This window comes from Spea bombifrons, chromosome 12, assembly GCF_027358695.1.
Source record: "Spea bombifrons isolate aSpeBom1 chromosome 12, aSpeBom1.2.pri, whole genome shotgun sequence".
NCBI lineage: Eukaryota > Metazoa > Chordata > Amphibia > Anura > Pelobatidae > Spea > Spea bombifrons.
This window is the reverse complement of record NC_071098.1, coordinates 13,645,684-13,669,583: the sequence shown is the minus strand read 5'-3', so window position 1 is coordinate 13,669,583 and position 23,900 is coordinate 13,645,684. Positions and strand designations below refer to the sequence as shown.

The 23,900-nt window shown below is 36.6% G+C and overlaps 2 protein-coding genes across 3 annotated transcripts; both read right to left on the bottom strand.

The window, feature by feature from the left end:
• Positions 1 to 1,985: 1,985 nt before the first annotated feature.
• On the bottom strand, positions 1,986 to 11,101 carry LOC128469590 (zona pellucida-like domain-containing protein 1). 2 transcript variants are annotated; one of them, XM_053451403.1, is made up of 11 exons: positions 11,080 to 11,101; positions 10,132 to 10,230; positions 8,710 to 8,936; positions 7,650 to 7,837; positions 6,702 to 6,774; positions 5,897 to 5,994; positions 5,218 to 5,304; positions 4,501 to 4,672; positions 3,905 to 4,019; positions 3,625 to 3,660; positions 1,986 to 2,378 (listed from the first exon to the last, which is right to left on the bottom strand). In XM_053451403.1, exons 1-11 carry the CDS (start codon positions 11,090 to 11,092, stop codon positions 2,197 to 2,199), a joined length of 1,290 nt encoding a protein of 429 aa, XP_053307378.1. In that variant the 5' UTR covers positions 11,093 to 11,101; the 3' UTR covers positions 1,986 to 2,196. The 2 variants fall into 2 exon arrangements, with proteins under 2 accessions (XP_053307378.1, XP_053307379.1); XM_053451404.1 differs by having other exon boundaries at positions 3,625 to 3,657.
• A 3,814-nt stretch (positions 11,102 to 14,915) lies between these two features.
• LOC128469591 (zona pellucida-like domain-containing protein 1) lies at positions 14,916 to 22,507 on the bottom strand. The gene is made up of 10 exons (XM_053451405.1): positions 22,388 to 22,507; positions 21,824 to 22,050; positions 20,274 to 20,461; positions 20,009 to 20,081; positions 19,334 to 19,431; positions 18,736 to 18,825; positions 17,558 to 17,729; positions 16,543 to 16,636; positions 16,390 to 16,425; positions 14,916 to 15,859 (listed from the first exon to the last, which is right to left on the bottom strand). Exons 1-10 carry the CDS (start codon positions 22,473 to 22,475, stop codon positions 15,714 to 15,716), a joined length of 1,212 nt encoding a protein of 403 aa, XP_053307380.1. The 5' UTR covers positions 22,476 to 22,507; the 3' UTR covers positions 14,916 to 15,713.
• Between the last annotated feature and the right edge of the window lie 1,393 nt (positions 22,508 to 23,900).

Below are 23,900 nucleotides of genomic sequence, written 5' to 3'. Positions count from 1 at the left end.
GCACAACAGTTGGGTACAAGACAGGAGAAGCCCTTTTTGTTTATCTACTCCAAGGACCCTGTGGTTGTCAAGAATTGTCCACACCAGTATGACTTGCCCAGGTGGTTAATAGAAGCCTGGAAAAGCAGATTTATAAATGCGGAGGAGCTGACATGGCCATTTTTGGTAGACCACAAAGATGATGGCAGTCCCACTGACATCGGGGGGAGTTCCCGCTGACATCGGCGGCGGGAAACACCCCCATTCCAAGGAAAAAATGGGAGGGGAGCGGAGCGTGTCAAGACCCCGCTCCCGCGACCAGGAGGATTCGGGTCTTGATCCAGAGAACCGGAGGAGCAGCGCTCACCCGGCAATCTCCGGGTCAAACCCGGAGAATTCTCAGGTATGTTAATATGATTCCAAGAAAGCTCTAGACCAGGCATGTCCAAAGTCCGGCCCGAGGGCCAATTGCGGCCCGCGTTCCGGACTGATAAGGCCCCACGGATAAGTTGCCCGAATATAGATCAGTTTTTTTTATATTAAAGGCAGAGTGATTTAACACCTGTTTAGATTTGTCATCCAAGTCACAAAATGAAAAGTATTCCGTTTTCAATAAACTTTGCATAAAATAGTTAATTTGCATTTAATTTTAATGGTTCAAAGAATGTCAGGCGAAATGGTCGGCCCTCGCACATGTTCACTTCATCAAATCTGGCACTCTTCGAAAAAAGTTCGGACATGCCTGCTCTAGACTGAAGACTTTCTACTAAAACTGGACTTCAGATCACTATTTTCTGGTCATGGGAAGTTGGACTTTCGAGTTTTGATCCACAGAAGACTGTCTGTCCTTAGGAATGATAAACTTTCTCCAACGACAGCAGCTGTATATTGACACGCCTGTGTCATGTAATGTAATGTTATGTGACCGTCTGTAGAACGTACACAAGCAGGTACTCAATTCTGCTTGCCACTTGTCAGGCCATGCTGCCATTCCATATTATTGCAGCTACCTGCCTTTATGTGCTGACCACACTCAGGGTATTCGCACCTGCAATCAGCCTGGTTACCTGCATCTGTCACCTGTTAAGGAGGCTATTTACACCTGTAAGTGTCCTGTTTTCCTTGCCCAGTGTTGTTGTGCACTGTGGTATTAATAATGGAACTTTTTTTAAATCAGAGTTCTGATTCCCTGTGCTAAAGCATTTGCCATTGACTCCTTATGCCCAAGTGTTTGCCACTGATAACTGTTCAGCTTTTATCAGTATCTGGCTATTAAGAAGATTTTCAGGGCATCTTCATGTGGCATGTAATCTAAATCTATGCAGAATAACACTTTATTTTAGATCTATCTAAATTAACAGAAATCAAACATTTCACTGCACATCTCTATTTAAGAGAGAAATTGTAGGAAGTTTGTCGAGATATTGACTCCCTGATGTCATTATGTAATTTAATCCCCAGTGAGTTTCTCACTTCTATACAGTGCCCCTTGACTTGTGTCTGCTTAAACTACTTCTGTAACTTGTGGGTTTTCACAAGGAGGTGCAATCCCTGCAACTGGACTAGACTGTGAGAATTAGGTGCTTCAGTCTACTCAACTTAGATCTCCAGCCATAGTTTATAACTTGGGAAGTAAAAGAACAAAGCTTGGAATGTGGCTGGTAGTGTTTAAAACAGGCAGAATAACCCAGGTAGGATATTTATCATAAAACATGGCCCATTTGCCCAAGTGTCGGAAATCCCAATACACTGGAACCTGTGGAAAGTTAATGGAATAGAGGTATCCTTGATCTGGAGTGAGGACCATGTCTAGGTATTGTAACCTTTGTGAGGCGCACCTATAAAGGGAAATTGAGGAAGATAACCTGGACTCTTTTAGTTCTTGCAATAACATTTTGACATTTTATATTTGCACTAATAAAAACACCCTGTTTTTCTTCTAACGACAATAATGATGACAACTTTTACATGGTCTTGAAAATCACTAAAATAATATTGACTTTATGCAACAATTTCACAGAACACACTCAATGCAGTTGAACTTTATTAGGGGATCAAAACGAAAAATAATCCTGAGTGATTTTTTTTTAAAATACAAAACAATCATATTTTTACAACTTAACAAATGTTTAAATTAGCACTTATAGCATTATAGCTTGACAGATTTAATTAGAATTATTACTGATCATATATATTACTAAATTTGCACTGAAAAAATTATTTTCCACTAAATGCGAAGTTATCAACACCATTTTTCTCATTCTGAGATGCCTTAAGACGATACATTTTGAACAGGAGCACGCTGCCAAACACCAGAGCAGCACCCAGCATGGCAGCAATAATTAGTCCAACAATAAGTCCTGTCAAGGTCCCTTCAAGCTGTTTTGCTTCTTCCACATCTGGAATTAAAAGAGTCAAAGGTTAGATTCTGTAAGACTCTATAAAGCAAATATGTCAGCTGTTTTAATCTTATTTAGACAGTCCTGAAAGTGGAACTCGTGTCCTGGACAATGTTCCAACCAACATTCTGACAGTCTTCTGGATTAGTGGATACTCATGTGAAGGACATTCTTATGGTCCATATTACCTCCCATGGCATAATTTGATTAAACTAAATAGTCCATGTAATAGACTATGGTATCTTGTGTTGCCATTCCTCTGTCAACTGTTGATATAACTGATATAATCATACTGTTGTCTGGAATTTTGGCAGCCAAGTAGATATCAGATGAAGCAACTACTACCCGTGTGCACACCTTCATTTGACAGAACAGACAAAGCTACACTGAATAGTGAATACCAATATTGTTTGTTTTTGCTAACCATAGGACTACTTTCTATTCCAGTGTGCCATCAGTATGGGCATTTATTAACCTCATTGGTGATTATTCCACCTACAAAAATGAGAATGACATTTTCCACTGATAACACTACACTCATTCAACTGTCTGTCATTCAAACCCAAAATCCCCCAGCACAATTTAGCTCCCAGACTCAATGACATACGGCACACAACAAATAATTTGCTTTATATAATCTGCATATATGAATGCATAAATTCTCAAGCCTTAAGGAGGTGATGATGTGCCAAAAAGATGGTAGTATGTTCAGAATGTATTATTCCTGAGATAAAGATCCCAATAATTTCATAGGGAACAAAGTGTTTCATTCTTGTGCAAAACATGAACCATGATCTTGCCTTATAAAGTTCCTCGGTAATGGAAATAAAAACTGTAAACTCTGGATTCCTTCATGTTTCACTAATTTTCATTTTGCAAACTAGTCTAGAATGTGACTGTTGTCGTTGTTGTGAAATTGCATCACTTCTAGGCTATTGGTGGAGTCCTCAAGTACATTCCCCTAGTTATACGCAGAATCAGTTACAGTTCTTTCTTTCTCTTTCTAATAGGAACATTTTGCACACATTTGCACAGGAGGTCTCGATAGACCCCTCTCGCACTGGAGCTGGGTGGCGGTAAGCATATCACATGCATGGACAGACACATCTTCTGCATGGGCAATAGCTGGAGGGTGGGGAAGAGGGCAACTGGAGGACTCTACAGAAGGGAGCACCACAAAAAATGTAAAGGGATCTCATAGCAATCATATGCATGACCAATAAAATATCAGTGAAATGATACTTACAACCAGACTGACTTGAGGCTTGTGCAGCTACTGCTACTAAAAGTGAATGAAATAAGGAGGTCAAATAAGAAAAAGTGTTAAAATAAAAATAGATTATTTGACACAAGGTTTAAAATTACTGATTAACTATTAGAATTAGCATTAAAATTGGCAACCGGTAACATTTTTGGGAGCCCTATTGTTTAAAAGAAATACAGTATATATACAGTATACACATCCATAGACTAGATCTTCAGTAGACCTGTTTAAAGGGCTCCTTAAAAATAAAATCTAACAATACCTTGGTCAGTGGTGTAAATAGGTCCAGAGGATACAGTCACTGCATCTGTTGTTCTAGAGAGGCTAGTGGAGTCTGCTGCCCTCTTTCTTCTACTTAAAGATGTATTGTTGCAACTCTGTTTGTTAAACCAGAAACACATTTGGTTTTTTTCTTCAAAGCATTCTACTCATGTCCATTCACAGTGATATTTGATAAATGTTATTGGGTCTTGGGTCCCAAAATGGTTCTCACTGTGGGCCCTCATCTGTATCTTGCCACATTCCTTTGGCTAGAATTTCAACAGTGATACCTGTAGCATTGTAACTACTATACACATCCGGAATAGAATAAAAAGTAAATAATACCAGTATGTGATTCGATCTCACACCATCGTCTTCTACCATTACACTATGTTCCCTTAATGGGGAACCTTTTATGACTTATGCACTAAATAGCCCAGGATCTGATTTAGTTGAAGAATATGCTAAGAATATTAAGAGATTACTATGTACCAACATATACATAAAACAATAGCAATGGTGAGATTCTAGAGGATTCCTAGACATATGTAGACCGTGTAAGCGCAGCATACACATGTTGCATATGCATGTACACACCTGCATATACTGAACGCACTGGTCCGGCTGGCACAGCCGTGTGATGCAGTGTAGGTAAATGGTTGATGTCTTTTGACTGCTGTGCTGGACAAACCGGAAAGTCTCGAAGCTGAACCGAGCTGATTTTTCTCCACCATTTGTAAACACGGTAGTTTTATTCTGAACATTACACCTTCAAATCAGTACATACAGTAGGTATTAGCTCACACGACAACCAACACGTTAATTCAGATACCCCACACTTTTCACATGACAAACAAGGACAATATTATTTTATTGGGTGAGGTTTGAGGTACACCTGGGGGAGACTTTAGTGAGATTCTTATGGTTACATAATTAAATAGGGAATATATATATATATATATATATATATATTTCATATCAACCATTTAACTTTTGAACTAATTTCTAATTGTGTATATTTATCTTCAGCACTGTCCTAAGCCTATCCCAAGGCAGCTTCACTGCTGGGTTTAAAACCTCAAGTGGCTAAAAACACACGAACACAGCAGTTTAGGAAAAGCCACATAGTTTAATTAATAGAAAATTAAAAACGTTATGGTCTTGCATGGTGCAATTTTCAACATGATACCCAGCATCCTCTACACCAGTAGAGGACCTCTGGGATTATATGTTGCCTTTTTCAAGCCATATAATATTTGTAGTTAGAATCTATCCAGATTTATACTTGTCTCACCAGTAGATCGCTCATCTTACCCAGTTAAAAGGCTGTATCTGTCGCCAGGTGATGTTGTTACCAGTGGAGATGGGGTAGCAAAGCACTGGTCCAGCAGGACATTGAAGCTAAGGGAACAAAGGAAATCATATAGTCAGACCTCTATGTGACGGAAGCCATCGATACAGCCTTCCAAGGATTTGTAAAAAACTTGACGCACATAAGGCTGCATTACTTGCAAGGCTCGTTGTACAGTTTCCTTTCATTTTCAGCAAGGCCAGACTTTTTTTTTATAATATCTATTACATGTAAGATGGATGGGAATGCAAGCGACAATTATAGTCAGAATTACATTTTCCCAATGACTGAATGAAACATTAGAAAAATTACTATAAGTATACAATATCTGTCATATGTTCAAAGTCTATGATATGATATATAAAAAGTTATATAGCAGTACCATAGTGTTAATCTAAAACTTTCTAAGCCCCTTGTGGTCACATATGGAACTTCAGTCTAGAAATAGTGGTGTATTCTTCTTCCCTATGCAAATGTATCAAACCTGTGTGTAATATAAGCCTTGTTTCTTACTGGAAATTGATATCAGTACATAGCTAGAGAAAGGTACCAAAAGTTCACCTGTTGCAAGTTCCCATATTTGTTGATCCAGAAAAGATAACATCTACAATAACAAAGCAGCAAAATGTTTTGTAATCTTACTTTGCCGTTAGGTTGACGGCAGATACTTGAACATAAATCTTCTTCCTCAGCTGAAGGGCAGTCCCATTAAACAGCAAAGGACTTTGGAATCCTTCATCCTTAAATCAAATAAGTATTATTGCATTAAGTATAGCAATGGATATCAATCACAGAAGCCACTTGCATAATGTTAACCTCATAGATAGACCGGTGACTAATAGTATATTCAGCAGGAGACCATCAGTTGCCATTTGATGGAAACCATAGCAGAGCAGTACGTGGCCAAATGGTATCATTAATGTTGCTATGAACCTAATACTTTACATGACACTAAGTGTTTTAGTGTTCTGTTAATTTGTGGTTTATAGTGATTTCTTTTTCGACCCTGTTATTTTTAAATCAACGGTAATGGGACCGGCATTCCACAATAATTACATCATAACTGGCTTGGCATTGTAATCGTGCCATGATTCCTTATTATAACAACTGTCTTGATTGCATCCTGTGTGCCATCTAGTTATCAGGGACAAACAAGAAGAAGCGCTCCTAGCTGGCGTAACTGGCACAAGCCCACAGTGAGACTGATTGGACTGAATCCAATCACTGCATGTGATTCTCTACATAAGAAACCCCATCACCAAAATCCCAAAGTTCATTTGAAATTATTAAAAAAAAACAAAAAAAAAGCCATTGTGTGCATTGTTTTTAAATCGCCAAAAATAAACAACAATCACTGAATGAAACTCCAAATTATATATTTTACAGAGAAAATGTCTAATAAAATAATAATATTTTGCATGGAGAATTTGAATAATTAGAAACTTACAGTGAATAGTTGCATACTCAGGGTACTGATGAAGCTACCATTATTTGTATTTATGGCTACACTTGCTGAAGACCTAGAGGAGAAAAAAATGGGCATTAGATTGTGTGCTCAAACTACAAGTGTGTAAAGAGTTTCAAAATGACCTTTTGGAAATATTAGCATGAACATTCTATGTTAAAAAAAATTATTTGTTTTATGAAAATGATGCTGAATTAGTAAGCATACAGGTGATAACTATATGATGAGTAGCCTCTTATTTTGACACATTTTTTAGAACCTCCTAAAAAGATCTGTTCTCATGAGGAATGGCCAAAGGTGGATCAATCTATAGTGGTAGTCAAAGAAGAACTTGTGCAGTGTCCCTTCTCAAAAAAAAAAAAAAACTCCTGTAAACGTCAAATTCAGTTTTAATATATTTGACAAGGAATGTCATTTTGATATTTTAAAATTTCCAAACCTTGTTTAGTTCATCTTACTATCCGGTGATGAATTTTAAGACAATTTCCTGAAGGCCTAGACCAGTTCTCACAATTACAATATGGTCATGTAACACACTTTTAGAATCCAGTTAACATGCCTTTGATATGGACATCTTAGGAGCTAAGCCCCTATGCTTATCTTTAATTTATATGTGTTGTAAAGGGCATTACAGTACTTCCATAAAAATATCCTAAGTTTTCTTTAAAAGATTTAATGAGGCTGAAACATCTTACAGTATTTTCTGCCATGAATTGATGGATTCCGCTGGAACATTTACACCAACCCTTGTCCACTCTAGTGCTGAAGCCAAACCGTGGCCAAAAAAGGCTGGGATGGCCATGTGAAGAATTGACTCTGAACAAGCCTCGAGTGCTCATTATCTCACAACTCAAGCAATGTTTTCCAAGAAACAAAGCACGGAAAATATTCTCCAGTTCCCAAACTCAAAGGAAAAAACTCTATACTCACGTCAAGAGTTCAGTGTTGTTCAGCAGGTACTGCAGGGGGTAGCGGCATGAGAAGTTGTAGCTCAAACCAGTGCTGTAGCTAACGAGTCCATTTTCTGATAGCGGTGGGGTGTCTATGTACCCAGAAATAACCACGGTTTGGACGTTTGAATACTCACTGAAAATCCCACTTCCTTGCTCATTTACTATCTGAAAAAATAAACATTTTGTAATGAAACCATTACAGATACCTTGGTATTTACTGAAATAGCACATCACTATATAAAATATACTTGCCCTCATTTAAGATTACTTTCAATATAATTAAAAAGTATGTCTTATGTGCAATGCCTCTATAGGCTACATGTTATAGTACAAACTGTAGTGGTGGGATGAATCATGCTCTGATAAACTCAGGAGACCCCATCTCCAGGAGGATATTGACGTTCTGGAGAGAGTTCAGAAGAGGGCTAGTAAAATGGTGAATGTTTGCGGGATAAATAATTTTAGGAAATACTAAGGAATCTCAACATGCAGCTTGGAGGAGATAGGGAAGATGTGATAAATGCATTTAATACTTAAAGGGATTTAACAAACTACAGATTGTGAAGCTTATTTCAAATGAGAAGTGGAAGAACAAGTGGTCATAATCTAAAACTAGAGGGCCAGAGGCTTAGATGTAATGTAAGGAAACGTTTCTTTATCATGAATTTTGAGATTAAGAGCTGATTGGGGTTTGAGTCTTCACATCAAGAAAATGGGCAGTTTAGGCGAGCCGGATATTTCTCTCCAGATGGAATGATGCTAAGGTGCTGTTCTTTTACCAAAATATTTCACTTACGTGACATTTTGTGATGAATTAAAAATGCTGATAGAAAGTGCTGGGGTTTAACAATGCTTTTAGACAATGGATTCTGGTGTAATAATTGGCATTAAACAACTTCTATTTTATTGACAAATATTTTGTTACGTTGAACTTGGCCGAGTTCCTAGCATTAGATAAATATACCTATAAAAGACACTGCGAGGTATGAGTCTGGTTAATTTGATACTATATTGTTTTAATAACAATGCATACTCACTGTGATGCTGTTTCCGCAAGCGTTCTCTGTGGTATCATTTATCGGGAATACAAATTTAGCAACGGGGTAGTCATCAGTGCTTTCTACAGATGCCTTGCAAACGTTGAAGATGTGTTTGCCATTAAGTGCCAGTTCCATGGGATCAAACAAGGCATATTGAACCGGGCAGGCGTTAATTGTCAGTTCAATTGTAGATGGGCCACAGGTAACAATGATGTCAGTGTTTTCTATAGGTAAAGAAAGGTGATCTTTCGTTGGACATATAAATATACATTCATAAAGATCTCTTGCATTCAGGTTGCATTGTAAAAATAGATGACTGCTTTGATATAGCACAGCTGTCCAGGTTTTTTATAACTTTTGTTTCTTTACAGATTCAGTAGAATGAATATAGCTGCAATGTTGATTGCCTTAAAGGGGATCCCCCAACATTTATTTTCTTCCTAGTATCAAATTAAAAATTAGCTTTTAAAAAATGTTGCTGTCTTCTCTTTTTTTTAAACAGTACAAGTTTTTATAAAATATAATGTTTTCAGGCAGCTACATGTTAATTATTTTTATGTTTTAGCTCTGTTATATTAACGCAATCTACTAGGCAAACACCATGAGTTCTTATCATACTGCCTGTGTAAAGGGCTTAGTCTTTATCATCCAGGCACAAACGCAGACTAATGAGGAATAGACTTCTTTAGCATTGCCATAAAGAATGAGCTCAGTGTGGTAATTGTGCAGGGAAGTCACCCAAAACATCAATGGCAGCCTCCAGTTCAGACAGATAAAGAAAGCTTATTGGAACAAAATTAGATATAAACAGTTTTTTTTCAATGCTCAAGCAAAAAAAAAAGAATTCAATTTTAGTTGGGCCAACACAGTTAAATTAAATGTATATTTCCATACATTGTCAACAGGCCAAATCCATTAGCTGGAGACTAGCTACCTAGTTTATTCTGTGAATGCATTACACAGATTTACAATACTGGCTGTAATTACTGAAACTGGTCAAAACACAAATCCTGATGCCATTTTTCTACCCATTATAAAATATACCGGTATATTTTTTACTTTCTCCATGGCCTGGTCTTGGCCTCCATGGTATCTATCTCATGTATGCTTACATTTTTGCTCTCTAAGACTTCAGCTAGAAGGTCGTTCTTGACCATCGTCATTTTTCTTCCATTAAAATAGATTTTTATTTCCTTTTTTTTAATCCTCAATCTGTAAAGATTTACAACCCCAGTCTTTCCTTCAAGTTATACATTTTATTTAGTCTGTCCTGGTCATTTTTCTATGCATTCATTTTTTCTTTTTTTTTCTTTGTATGTTGTATTAAATTGTTTTTTTATGAAAGGATCAGCAATGCATAACAAATAGAAATACATAATAATGAATGACTGTAGATGTTGTTCAGTTGAAAACACCAACCTGGGTATCTGTCGTAGGCACTGGAGCAATTGGCTAATTGTCCGAGGCATTGCTGTGTCGCTAAACTGAGCAGTAGGATGGCAAAAATACTCATTGTACCTAAAAAAAATAAATAAAGTTATTGTCGCACAATAAGTGTAATATATGAAAGTGGTTTGATTTTTTTTTTATCACCATTCCATGGAATAACCCTAAAAATAACCTGATTTAATGTAATAATTTTGGTGATTGGACCTTTCCATTGGTTGCTGTGGTAATGATTCTTTTTTTTAAACTTTGTACTAGAATCTTTTTATGCATATTTCAAGATTGACACCAACGTTACTATTATATTTTAGAGTTTGCATGTTTGATATGTATAATGTATAATGAGGTAGCTATACATGGTATTGATAATTAAATATAACAACATTCATGGGCATAATAAATATGGAAATGGAGAAATGTTCCTAATAACCTTGTATTATACCTTTATGGAGACCCAGACAGACATATTTATGAAACACAATATATTATTTATTAAATTTTAAAAAAATACTAAAAGCTATAATATACCAAAAATGTATATATTTAATAATTATGTATGTATGGAAAATGTAAACACAAATTAAAGACATCTGACTTTTAAGATAAGTTTAATTATTAAAATTAATCTTCTATTGGCTAGAGGTACATATAACAAATCTAACCTAGGGTAAAAGGTATAACCTACAGGCAGCTCTGTGGCCACCGCTAAGTGCCTCTGAGTGGATGTAAAATGTTACTATTATAGTAAAACTGACCCTGAAAAAAGAAATATACTTATAATCTAAACCCCTGATCTAAAAAAACAATTAATAATTAGTATTCCAGAACACACTTATCCTAATTTGTCTATACAATATTACGCAACATATTGCACAATTAATTTAAAACTTATCTGTCTGACTCCTGATTTTGAAAACTTACCCACAGCAGACATCGTGGTAGATGTTTGTCTGTTTGCCGTCTGTGTAATATTTGCTTGAGACAGACATTTATACCGAAAGATGGGCACAAATGATTTTGGAGAAGAGAATTAAATTCTTACCAGAGGGCTGGGAGACGGTTTGTATTTCATTTTCAGCTTCTTGTTCTTACACAAGACAAAAAAACAATGCTGATGATAAAGATATCAGTTTATCACCAAAAATAATACGCACATGTTTTACAGTATAGTATAACACTAGTCACATGTATCAATTGAATATTCTTTTCACAGTATAAGTACAGCGTGCACTAAAGTGTTAATTAAGACAAAATATACACAAAAATTCTGTTTATTACAAATTCAAGAATGCATTTGACGTCAAATTATACGTTCTAAGTCAATCCTCAAGTCTCACGTTCACAGTTTGTTCTCAGGCTATCTTTTCTAAAGCCAAAAAGTAAAATATTCTTAACATGGGAATACTTGCAAATACCTTGTGACATTACTTCCATTTTGTGAACCCTGCCCAGGAATGATTGCTGATGCATTGCCATAGCTAGCTCATTTTGGGCCTGAGGAAAAGACAGGAAAATGCACCCCTGCCCCACTATGTTTTACATAGATACACAAATAATAAGGAAACTAATGATATTAGAAGTTCAAAGAATAAAAAAATATAGTCTGACAAATGTCCCCAAACCCAGTGATTTATTAGGTCTTTTATATGAGCTTTGGGACATTAGGTACAATGGGACAGTAAAGCAACCATTGGCACCCTAGAAGTTGTGTACTATAATCCCCAATATACATGTGCATGTGTTTTATCATAGTTTTCATCAGCATACAGTTAGCCAGACATAGACAGGATACAGTGCAGCCCATAGTGAGCATAAGCACATAGTGTGCTTAATGTGTGGAACAGCATAAATCTCATTACCATATATTGAGCCAGACACTGATGGTTCTACTGCATAACTCCCATCATTATATATTAAGTCAGACAATGACAGTGGTGCAGCATAACTATCATCATTAAATAGCAAGCCAGACACTGAGGGTGGTACAGCATAACTCCCATCACTATATACTGAGCCTGACGGTGATACTGTATAAGTCTCACCAATATATAATGTGCCTGACAGTGGTACATCACAATTCCCATCATTATATGGTAAGCCAGACACAGACGGTGGTACAGTATATCGCCTATTATTATGTAGTGATCCAGACACAAACTGTGCACCAGCATGACTCCTATAATAATATAGTGATCCAAACACTGAGAGTGGTACAGTTTAACTCCCATTATTTTATAGTGGTTCGGGCACAGACAGTGGTACACCATAACTCTCATCACTATATGCTAACCCAGGCACTGACAGTGGTACACCATAACTCCCATCACTATTTGCTGAGCCAGACATTGATTGTGCAACACCATAATATCCTAATAATTTATATAATATAAAATTGATTTAATGTATAATGTATAAAATAAAGCACTTACAGAAATTGGACTGTTGATCTATTGTAAAGCTTAGCGGATGGTCAGAGGAGATCATGTGACCTCTAACCAACTGATGATCACCAACGTGGACAGCAGGATATTAGGGATGTATGTTGAATCTGAGGTTGAAAACCCTGTTTCTTCCACAAAGGGCTGGAGTTATTGCAATTTAAACTGGGTGCATGTCTTTATTATATCTACTAGCAAATAGTTTATATTCCCTAATTTTTATCAACAGCATTCATCATTTTAGAAAACAATTTTATTTTACTGGATCTTTCCTGGATCTTTACACATGTTGATTGGGCCACTAAATGTTATGCCTAGGAATTGGTTTGTCTCAATGAGCTAATTCAGTGATGGGAAAATACAATTGGTCTAAAGAAACTAAGTAAAATATGTTCACATGTAATGAATCTCTCACATGGGCTTCTTAGGTTTCCTAATTTGGTTTCAGGTATTAGATTCATAGACTTTGTTATTGTTTTCACTTGCTTGTGGCAATGATATGATCTAATATTTTTTTTTAAAACAAATATGAGTATATGAGTAGGATCCAGAGTTGATGTCTCATTACCAAGAAGCAAACAGTAACAGAATCCAAGGTCACCCTATTACAAAAAAAAACAAATTAAATATATGAAATGAAATAAGTTAAATATTTGAAATTAAATAAATGTTCTACTTCTGCTTCTGAACAGCATTTTTTCACTGATTTTAGTGAATCAGTTTGTTTTCAAATACTTTTTAATCGTTCCACCTACATAGCTGGAATTATTCTCTTCTATGCTTAAAAAAATAAAATTTCTCTGCATACTGAAGTAAGGAAAGGCTGGCCTAATCATTACTTTCTAAGAATGTGTTATGTATGTAGCCAGGATAGGAGGGATAGCAAAATGTTTGAGTGACATACTTTGTCAGGGACATAAAATATATAGTTAGGGTAAAATCATATGCTTTAAGCTCCATGTTGAACACTGCCATATGGGCATCCTGCATGACACTGGCATCTAGCTCAGGACAGAAAGTGTCCTTGAAGCCTCCAACAGCATTAGAATTTGAAAAAAAAGATTTAACAACCCCTTTGGGATCATAGCTACTTGCCACTGAAGAGTTGGAGGGGCAGCTCATGCTTTCCTGGAAAGCTGAGGGATACAGATTTTTAAAGGTCTCCCTCATTCTCAGGGACAGCTTGTGAAGTCCTAGTGGCATTTATATATCAGAGCACAATGTGAGGATTATCCAGTAAGACTCTTGAGGATGCAGGTTGCAAAGAGCAGCAAACAATATACGGACAATGAATTCATTCTGGGCCATGACATGGTCTGCAGAAAAGAGTTCTCCAGGACACACAACATAATAATATAAGGACTACACCAAGCAATAAGGGACATGTTGACTCTAAGGACATACAGATGCCTATTCATGGTCCTTGCATGACGTATTTGTGTGCCATTGATTGCCGTTGGAAATATGTTAAATTCATTCTGGGGTTTCTGTCAGGTGCTCCTCGTCATTATTTGGAATATTGAAGAAAACAATGTAGAAGTGGGATCATCATCTGAACTTTCAAGAACTATTTATGCAAGCCTGCTTAATATGCCATTGTGATGTTTAATGTTGTATATTATATAGACACACTTTGTTGTAGGGTCTTTGTTACATCATTTACTTTATACATGGTATCATAAACAATTACTAATACCCTTGAGAGTTCCAAAATCTTCTTTTTTAAGTTTATGTTAAGATACTATTTTTTTGTCTGTTGCACCTGCTGTACCAGTTATCTAAATAACATTTGTAGTTAATATCTACTAATTGCCATTGTTATGATGATCACTTAATGTATACCTATATTATTTAAATGGCAGAGTAGGAACTGATATGAGTCCTTGAAGGGCTTATAGGGCTTAGATGGAATCTATGACTGAAAGGTGCTGTTCCACTTCTGGATAAAGTTAAGCCTATAAACATTTGAAGACTTTCATTTTACTCTTTCCCCTGAAGGACCATAAAAACAATACAGAAGCTTTTAAGATGGAGTTTCTAAGGGGTAAGGGGGTAAGAGTGAGTGACAGGGTATGGGAGGGATGTATGTATGTATGTATATATGTATGTACATATATATTTCAAGATGGTCAGAAGATACCAGTCCTCCCCTGCTCACTATGTCATTAGAACTGCAAGGACCCTTATTAAAGCCCTGTTTAGGGTACACTGAGGCCTGTGACAGGGACTGTGGAAATACATTTCCATGTCATAGGCTACAGCAGCCTGAGACAGATAATGCCCTTAAAAGTCAGTGAGTGACAAATCATAGTGCAATAAAATATTTTATTAAATGTTAAAAGATATAATATAATGTACAGACAACACAAATATATTTTCAAATAATAATATAAGTTTGCAAGAGTTGTAATAAAAAAGAGTACAATCCCCTCTGTGGGGGCATGAATGAAGCAGAATAAACACATAACAAGTAAAGGATTCAAGCAAAACATTATAGATATGCGCAAGGAGCTTTAAAATAAAGAGCCAAGAATAATGCAAAGTTAATGTATCTTGTTAATCTATTAATCTTATTCAAACAATGTTTTAACCTTATTCTGTATTCCCAGCTTCCTACTTCTCCTGAACTTTCCTCTCCCTTCCTACACCCTTCTTATCTGCTTGGATTTCTCTTCATTTTTTTTCCCCTTTCTCCAAAAATCACTACTTTTTTAAAAGTATCACTGTTACTATTTTAAAATCTCTCTTTCTCTCCTTTAAAATACTTGCTTTTTCCATACATTCAGTCACCCCCACCAACATAGCTGGAATTAATTTAGGCATACTAAACTAAGTACAGGCAGGCCACTTATGTAGACTAAGTATATGATATACGGTATTCTTGCCTCCAGAAGGAAAAAAAAGGAAAAGCTCCTATGTACGTTACATGATTTTATTTTGATGTCGTTAATAACTCTGAAAATGTAGTTCTGTCTTGAGTTTTGCTGTTCTTTCTTAAATGTCAGTTATCATGTCTACCAATTCTTTTAGATATCATAATACAGAATATTACATGTATCTAAAATCAGTTCATTCTTAGCCTCATAAGTCGATTCTCTTCCATGCGTAGAAGAGATGTCACTTTGTCTCAGCAGCTCTGCGGCGATACATTTTATACAGAATTATGCTGCCAATGACAATGGCAGCTCCGGTGATGGCAGCTATAATAAGCCCAACGATGAGTCCCGTCAAGGTCCCTGCCAGGTTCTTTGCTTCTTGATCGGCTGGAAAATAAAGCATCATTAATAGAGGGAAGACAGTGAAGGGGATACATATTATAAAAGTGATGTAGGACTTATTAAGAAATAATGATATTGAATCAATGACCCACAGCTTCAAGTATGCTGAATATTATTAATATATATATATTAATAACTTTCTACTTTAAATACTTTTAAGTTACAATGTCTCCTGTTTATGACATCACTATGAGACACCATACACAAATGAAGTACTGAATGAAGAATTATTGATCTGCCTAGAGTGTTATATGGTAATGATGTGAATGAGGGGCAAAAACCACAAAATGCATTCTTGCATTCTTGAATAAAATATTGTAATATAGATACTTTTCACATGGTGTACAGGAATTAGGCTTCTTTTCCTACCTTTATTTCTGTCGCCTAATTGCATAAAACATTCTTAAGTATTGACAGTAATGTAGAAAGGTACACAATTATCCTCTAGTTCTCCTAGTTTATTGGTTTTTCTTTAAAAATATTCTCCATATAGATTTAAATGAAAAAAATCTTACCATTTTCTGTCAGGCTAGAGGAACCGCTTGCTTTATCTGTAGAACAGAATAATTAGAAAAGTGTATCATTGTAGGCACGTTCTATTTGAGGGTGCAGTCTATTATATTAGAGCTATTTGTTTTTTAAATCGAAATAGACAATGTAATCCTCACCAGACGTATAGATGGGTCCTGATGAAACAGTCACTGCCTCCACTGTACTTTGATCGTAAGCAGCAGCTCTCTTTCGCCTTGAACCTGTGCATGCCTGTTGAAAGATGTTATTAGTAAATGAAAATTTGCGATTAACATGTAAAACTATTTTCATACACTGTTTGCAATTTAGAAAATGTTATTTCTGCTGAATAAAGATTACTAAAATAAAATGGCCTGTTTTGCTACATTTTAGAGGGTAGGGTATGTCTGTCATTGGCGCAGTACAAGCAGAGTCTAAATGTGCAAGCAATCACAGAACCAACTTGTTCTGTAAAACATCTCCTAGAAGAGATAAATGAATATAGTAAAAGTTTGTACTGCAAATTAAATCGTCATAAAACTATCGTTCAATATAAAAATTTACATGAGAATGTGTAAGGGAGGAATTATTTAAAACTTTCGGCCCAAGAGTTCAGTTATTTGGGAATACTTATTCCGGGAGATAGTAAGAGAGTTATAGAAGACTTTCTGAAAGACTGGAAACAGACAGAATTGTCCTGGTGGGGTAGGATAAACACTTTAAAATCTTATATCCTTCCCAAATGGCTATATATTTTTACGATAGTCTCTTTATCAACCCCTCAAAGTTGACTGGATATAATCCAAGCAAGCTTCCCTAATTTTGTATGGAAGAAACCCAGAGTCAATGTAAAAACTCTCTCCACCCAGACCATTAAAGGAGGAACTGGCTTCCCACTTATCAAAGAGTATTGCGAAGCAAATGTGTTGCTTCATATAAAAAAGCTACTAAAACAGGAGCCTTGGAACAAAATCCTGTACACCGATTAATTTTAACAAATTTTAGATTTTACTAATCTAGAAAATAAAATATCACATAATATTGTTTTGTCCCAACTGGTTCAAACTTAAAACGAGATTAGGCCTGGAGCATATGGTCTTATACCCGCTAAAATTGACAGATTTGACATTAATTATGGAAGACATTTGCCCAAGTCCATTGCCAACAACTCACCTCAAGATACTGCAGGCACTTATCAGGCAGGCAGAGTCTGGTAACACAGTGCAGATATATTGATGATGTTTTTTGCCCACTATGTTGCACAAAGCGGAATGTCTCAAAGCTAAATTTGGCAGTTTTATTTCTACCGTTGGAAATAACTGATGTCCTATTTTGCACATTACACCTATGCCAAGAAGAATGGGAAACAATAATTATTTTTTTAAGTACCGTAGTTAATCATTCGTTTGCTAGTATTTGATAAGACTATACAAGTGGTTTAATCATTGAGATTCATAAACATTAGGTGGAAAGAGAGAAGCCTGCAAAAGGCTGTACAGGATGAGAAGTGGTCACTGGGATCATGATTGATGCTTAATGGGCCTAATTTATGAGGAACTCCTGTTTTCATTTGTTTTGCATGGACTCTGGTATATTGTACAGCAGGTAAATTGATTCATACTTTATTCTAGCTATTTTTTGTTGCAAAAGTTAGAAAACTAGACCTATATCTGTTTACTTATTCTAAAGCAGGCAATGTACTTAAGTGTTCTGATAAGTAAGTAAATGATTTAGTGGAAGTGCAAGTGACCCTGCACATCTAAAAACATTGCAAGTTGAACTTGAACTGAAGTCACATACTGAAATGCTACAGCTACGCACACTGACCTCTAAACATTTTACACCCCTGGAACGGTTTACGGTGGTTGTTTTCTTGCTGTGAATCCTGTTGCCGCTTTGTACAGTATGCTTGATTGTTGATGCTGCATCACTGTGCAGTACTTACAAATGTATGGGTTTTTTGATGCTTTAAGTCAGCGGTTCTCAACCTGTGGGTCGCGACCACTTTGGGGGTCGAACGACCCTTTCACAGGGGTCGCCTAAGACCATCAGAAAACACATATTTTGCAATATAGAATTACATAATTTTATGGTTGGGAGTCACCACAACATGAGGAACTCTATTAAAGGGTCGCGGCATTAGGAAGGTTGAGAACCACTGCTTTAAGTGGTTATGCTGTTCATGTCTGCATTCTCCATTACATCCTAATATGCCTTGCAAACATGCAGAGTAGATTATCAGCCATCACATTTTATGTTTGTACGAGGAAAGCTAACTAGGAATTAGCAATTGTTTGTGAGGGTGGATGATGCGGTGTTAGTGTTAAGAGGATATAGGTGTCTCACATTACCCCGTGAATAAGCTGTACTTGTCACTTGGGGATGCCAATGTGACCATAGGTGATGGAGTAGCAAAACAATGGTCCAGCATTACATTGAAGCTGAAAAGAAGAATTAAATACTTTCTTATTATGATGCAATTATATTTTTTCTAAAGAGATACAAAAAGCCATCTAGAGATACTGCAGGTGTTGTAGTATGTGAAATGTTATTGTTGAAACAGTAAGTGACACTATATGTTTCAAACTGTTTATAAATTATAATAGTGTAAATAAAGATATATATATATATATATATATATATATATAGTTCCCCAAAGAAGTTTAAGATACATGTGTATCAGGATTCTTTGGGTAAAATATAGTCACATAAGCTTTCAGGTCCTCGGGGGTCTATAATGTCTCCCAACAGTTTATGTGATCCTGCATTTTAATCTCTAAACTTTGGTCTCTTAAATATGCAATAATTCCTACAATTAAAGAGTTATTAAAACTACGGTAATAATCATATTTAGCAAACATTTTGCAAATCTGAAGTATAAACCATAAACATTTTGTAGCCATATATATATGTATATGTTCAAGTGTAATAACTGTAGTGACCATTTACCTCGTTGATGGGTTATTGAGAGACACTTGTACGTAAACTTTTTGCCTTAAAGGGTAAACGGTTCCATTTAAAGGTACTGCATTAGAAAGCTCCTGATCCTTAAAATAAATAGATAGGTGATTATTGCTGAAAAAATATGAGATAATATAAGGAAAATATGAGAAAATGTGTCTTTCGGAAATGTGAGACTGCTGATGAATTATGTAAATATCAAAAATAAAATTTACCAAGGGTGCCAATAGTTGTGGAGGGCACTATATATATATATATAGAGAGAGAGAGGGGGGGGGAGTGAGAGAGAGGGAGAGAGAGAGAGAGGAGCGGTGGTCTCTGAGAAGGAATCTCATTATAGTCAATTTGCAGGTCATTGAGAAAGGTTTGTGAAGTATTGAAGGCTATTATTGGAGATAAAAACAGATAAGACAGATAAGGTGACAATGGTACATGACTTTTTCCGTTCTTTCTAGAGGAAAATATTTTATTTGTGTGATCCGGCTCTTGTTTGACCTAAGCCAGGTCTAAGCCACATCCTAGACTCAACTCATGTGGTCACGGATGAGTCAAGCCTATGGATCCGTGGAAGGGTTAAAGTGCCTATGTCTGAAGCTTGCACAGCTATAGCAAGTAGAATTCATAGCACAATCTATTTTAGTAAGCATTTCATTCATTACTCACGGTGAAAAGCTGCATACTCAGAGTGCTGATAAAGCTGCCATTATTGGAATTGACAGCCACAGCCCCAAATGACCTGAAATATAGGAAACATTGTAATTATCAAGCCTAACAACACTTGAATATAAAATAAATAATGTACACCGACTATTTCTGCCTGTAGAAGAACTATACACTATACATGTTCTACATGTACATATTTTTTTCTACATATTTAAATAAAATATTTAACTATTATTTGTGATTTGGCAGAATGGTAGATACTTACGTCAAAAGCTGGGTATTGTTTAACATATACTGGAGGGGGTAGTAGCACGAGAAGTTATAATACAGGTTGGTGCTGAATGTGACAAGTCCGCTGCCCTCAGCAGATGGGGAATCCACGAATCCAGAGATGGCCACTGTTTGAATGTTGGAATAGTCACTGAAGGCACCACTTCCAGCTCCCTCTATGATCTGGGGGGGGTAAAATTGTTAAGACAGCTCTTATTTAGGATTGTCATAGGGCCCCATCGCTAGAACATAGTAGACCAAAAATTACATTATATTACAGGTGTCTTTTCTAGGCTTCCAGTCTGAGGGCCATGGGGGTCCTATATGGGATGTAAACCCTAGAATATGTTATGATGGTCTGAAGCCAATCATTTCATGAATGTCTGTGACAGATCTACAAAGGCTCTTTTGGTTTAGTTTTATTATTGTTGTAAAAAGATATATACCGTATTTGCTCGATTATAAGACGATGTTTCTTCCAGAGCAAATGCTCTGAAAAATACCTTATAATCGTTGTCGTCTTATAATCAGACCTCAAATAGGTCTGACTATGAGACTAAGATCCAGATCCCCCGCAGCGTTGCAGGGGACCTGGATCCTCCTGTCTTATGCCCCCCCCCCAACTTACCAGTGCTTCTGAGTCCCCGGTGCTTAGTCCGGGCAGCGTGTAGAGCTCTACGCGATTCTCGTAGACAACTTCCGCTGCAGCCGGGAGGAGGTTCCCTGTGATCTCTGACAGCCGGGGAAGGTCTGCGCGATGGACGCAGACAACCCCCGCTGCTAACCGCACCTCCTCCCGGCTGCAGCAGGTGTTTACGCGAATCGCGTAGAGCTCTACACGCTGCCCAGACTGCGCACCAGGGACTCAGAAGCACTGGTAAGTTTGGAGGAGGAAGGGTGAGGGAGTGTAAAATAGGGGGCATGAGGCATTTCTGGAGGCAGAGTGCTCTGTTAAATGCCTTTTAACCCCCTTAATGCCACTCTGCCTCCAGAAATGCCTTATAACCCTCTATACGCCACTCTGCCCCATAATATGCCTTTAAACACCCTAAATGCCAGAGTGGCATATAGGGGTATAAGGCAATCCTGGAGGCAGAGTGGCACATAGGGGGTAAAAAGGCATATCATGGGGCACAGTGGCATATAGAGGGTTAAAAGGCATATCATGGGGCACGGTGGCATTTAGAGGGTTAAAAGACATATCATGGGGCACAGGGGCATATAGGGGGTATAAGGCATTTCTGGGGCAGAGTGGCAAGCCTGGGGGCAGATGTGCATAACTGGGGCGGCAGGTTGAAAAAAAAAGGAAATAAAAACAAAATATTTTTCTCAATCATAGCTTTTATTTTTTTATTTATATTCAGGCTTTTTCTTTTTTATAAATTAATATTCAGATTTTGGGGGTCGTCTTATAATCGAGGTCATCTTATAATCAAGCAAATACGGTATATATTTATTCATGTATGATTGAATTTGGTAATATCATTCTCTTCACACTATACAATTTGCGGATTCAATACATAAAAAAACAATAGTTTTACTCACTTGGATGATGTTTCCACATTTATTACCACTCGTGTCATCCACAGGTAGGATAAATTCCATGAATGGGCTTCCAGTTGAGTTATTCATGACACCCAAACACTCGGTGACATTATGTTTGCCATTAAGGGCCAGTTCAAGTGGATTGAAGTTTGCATACCACACAGGGCAAGCATTTATAGATAAGAGAATATCTTTTGGGCCACAGGTTACAGCAATGTCGCTATTGTCTAAAACAAGAATGACGTTAAAAATAAAATCCAATTTAAATTGAAACCAATATGTCCACAGAAGCGCTTCACATATTTATCTAAATGTTTAATTATAATTATGGGCGATTTCTCCTTTTGTTTTTCTGCAACATTTTCAGATAAATTAAACAATCTAAGGAAATTATCATCCAATTCTGAAACCTCCAAAAATTGCGGTAGAGCTACATATCATGTAAGTAAAAATTGGCAGGGGCATACATAGCATTTATCCCTACGATTCTCAGACATTTAGTCACAGATATCACAATATACAGTATAGACAAATGTTTTTTATTAACATGACTGTTACATTTACCTGGAAGTCGATCATAGGCGCTCGAGCACGCGTCTACAAAATATCTCTCTGTGGATATAATCAACAGCAGGAGCAGTGGAAACCACATCCTTAAATGATGGGTCAATCTGTGAATAACAAGGAGTCTACAAAAGAAAGGAAATTAATTGTTCACGCCGTTAATGATGTGTGTACATATATATGCGTAAATGCCTCTACATGGTCAGAAATACTTCAGAATGGTCACATACTTACCAGTTTCAGAATGACCTGCTCTTGAAGGCGTGAAATGTGAAGATGCGCTATGGACTTAAAACACTTATAAAGGGTTTGAAAAAAATGAAACTGGTTTCAGGAATTTTAGCCTTATTTTAACTGGTGGGCAAGGAGCAGTTTTGAATTTCATCTAGAATTTCATACCTTTTCATCTGTCATAACCAAACAAGATGTTCCATTCCCACCAAACAGGGGTATCATGACTGCATAACACCCTTATTTGTCAATATTTTTCATTTTTTACATGGTTCTATACATTGTGGTAATTGGTTTATTGTATCACATATAAAATCAATCATAACTGTCTTATTACTGTCTTATTACTTGGTTATGTTAAACAAATCATATTTAAACAAATTAAATGTGTATTTCTAAAAGGGATTTTAATCACAGACATGATGCAAAAGATGGTAAAGTTTACTATTGTAGGCAACAGTCTTTATTTTGACAAAAAGAAAAAAAAAACGTCATTTACATTGTTGACTAAAATTGTAAGATTGCATGTAAAAAGTTGTATGAGTCTAGGCGAAGGGCTATAACTAAAAACCATGGGGCCCTGGTGCAAAAAATTCCCCCGGGTCCCCCAACTTTAACAACTTGTCTGTGCCTTCTTTGCTCCTTGCCCCCTTCCAACATACAACATATGTAAACACACATTTCCCAAATGACACACACTTACCATACTCACTTCCACACACTCCATCTCATCCCACTTACACAATTACACATCCATGCTCACACACACACAATTACAATTTGTATCTGCCATCATGTCTCCTTGTCCATTAAAACTGGGAAAACATGAAGCATGTGAAGGTTTCAACATAACAGAACATGAACATAAGCGACGGCTGAACAGGAGCGTAGTTGATGCATTGTTTCCTTCCTTGTCTACCTTTTACATCAAACAAGTTTAATAAACATCAGTAAAGAGAGTAGTCCCAAGATAACTCAATTCATTGAAGACTCTATTCCTATTCATGAAAAAAAGTTGTAATTTTCCCTAAATCTAAAAATATGGGAAATAGCAGGATAAAGAGTTTTTTTGCGATATCAGATAAAGTAGAACTGGGACAACTCTGAATGCTTCCTTTAATATTTGAAGGCTTTGACAGAGATTTGTTGTCAGTTGAAGAACTAACAACCTAGCTAGTATGTACAGTAAAAGAAATCATATTTTGTTGACATTGTGTATAAATAATTCATAATAAATGACAATGTTAAGAAAACAAAGGGTATTTTTAAGAAAGACACAAGA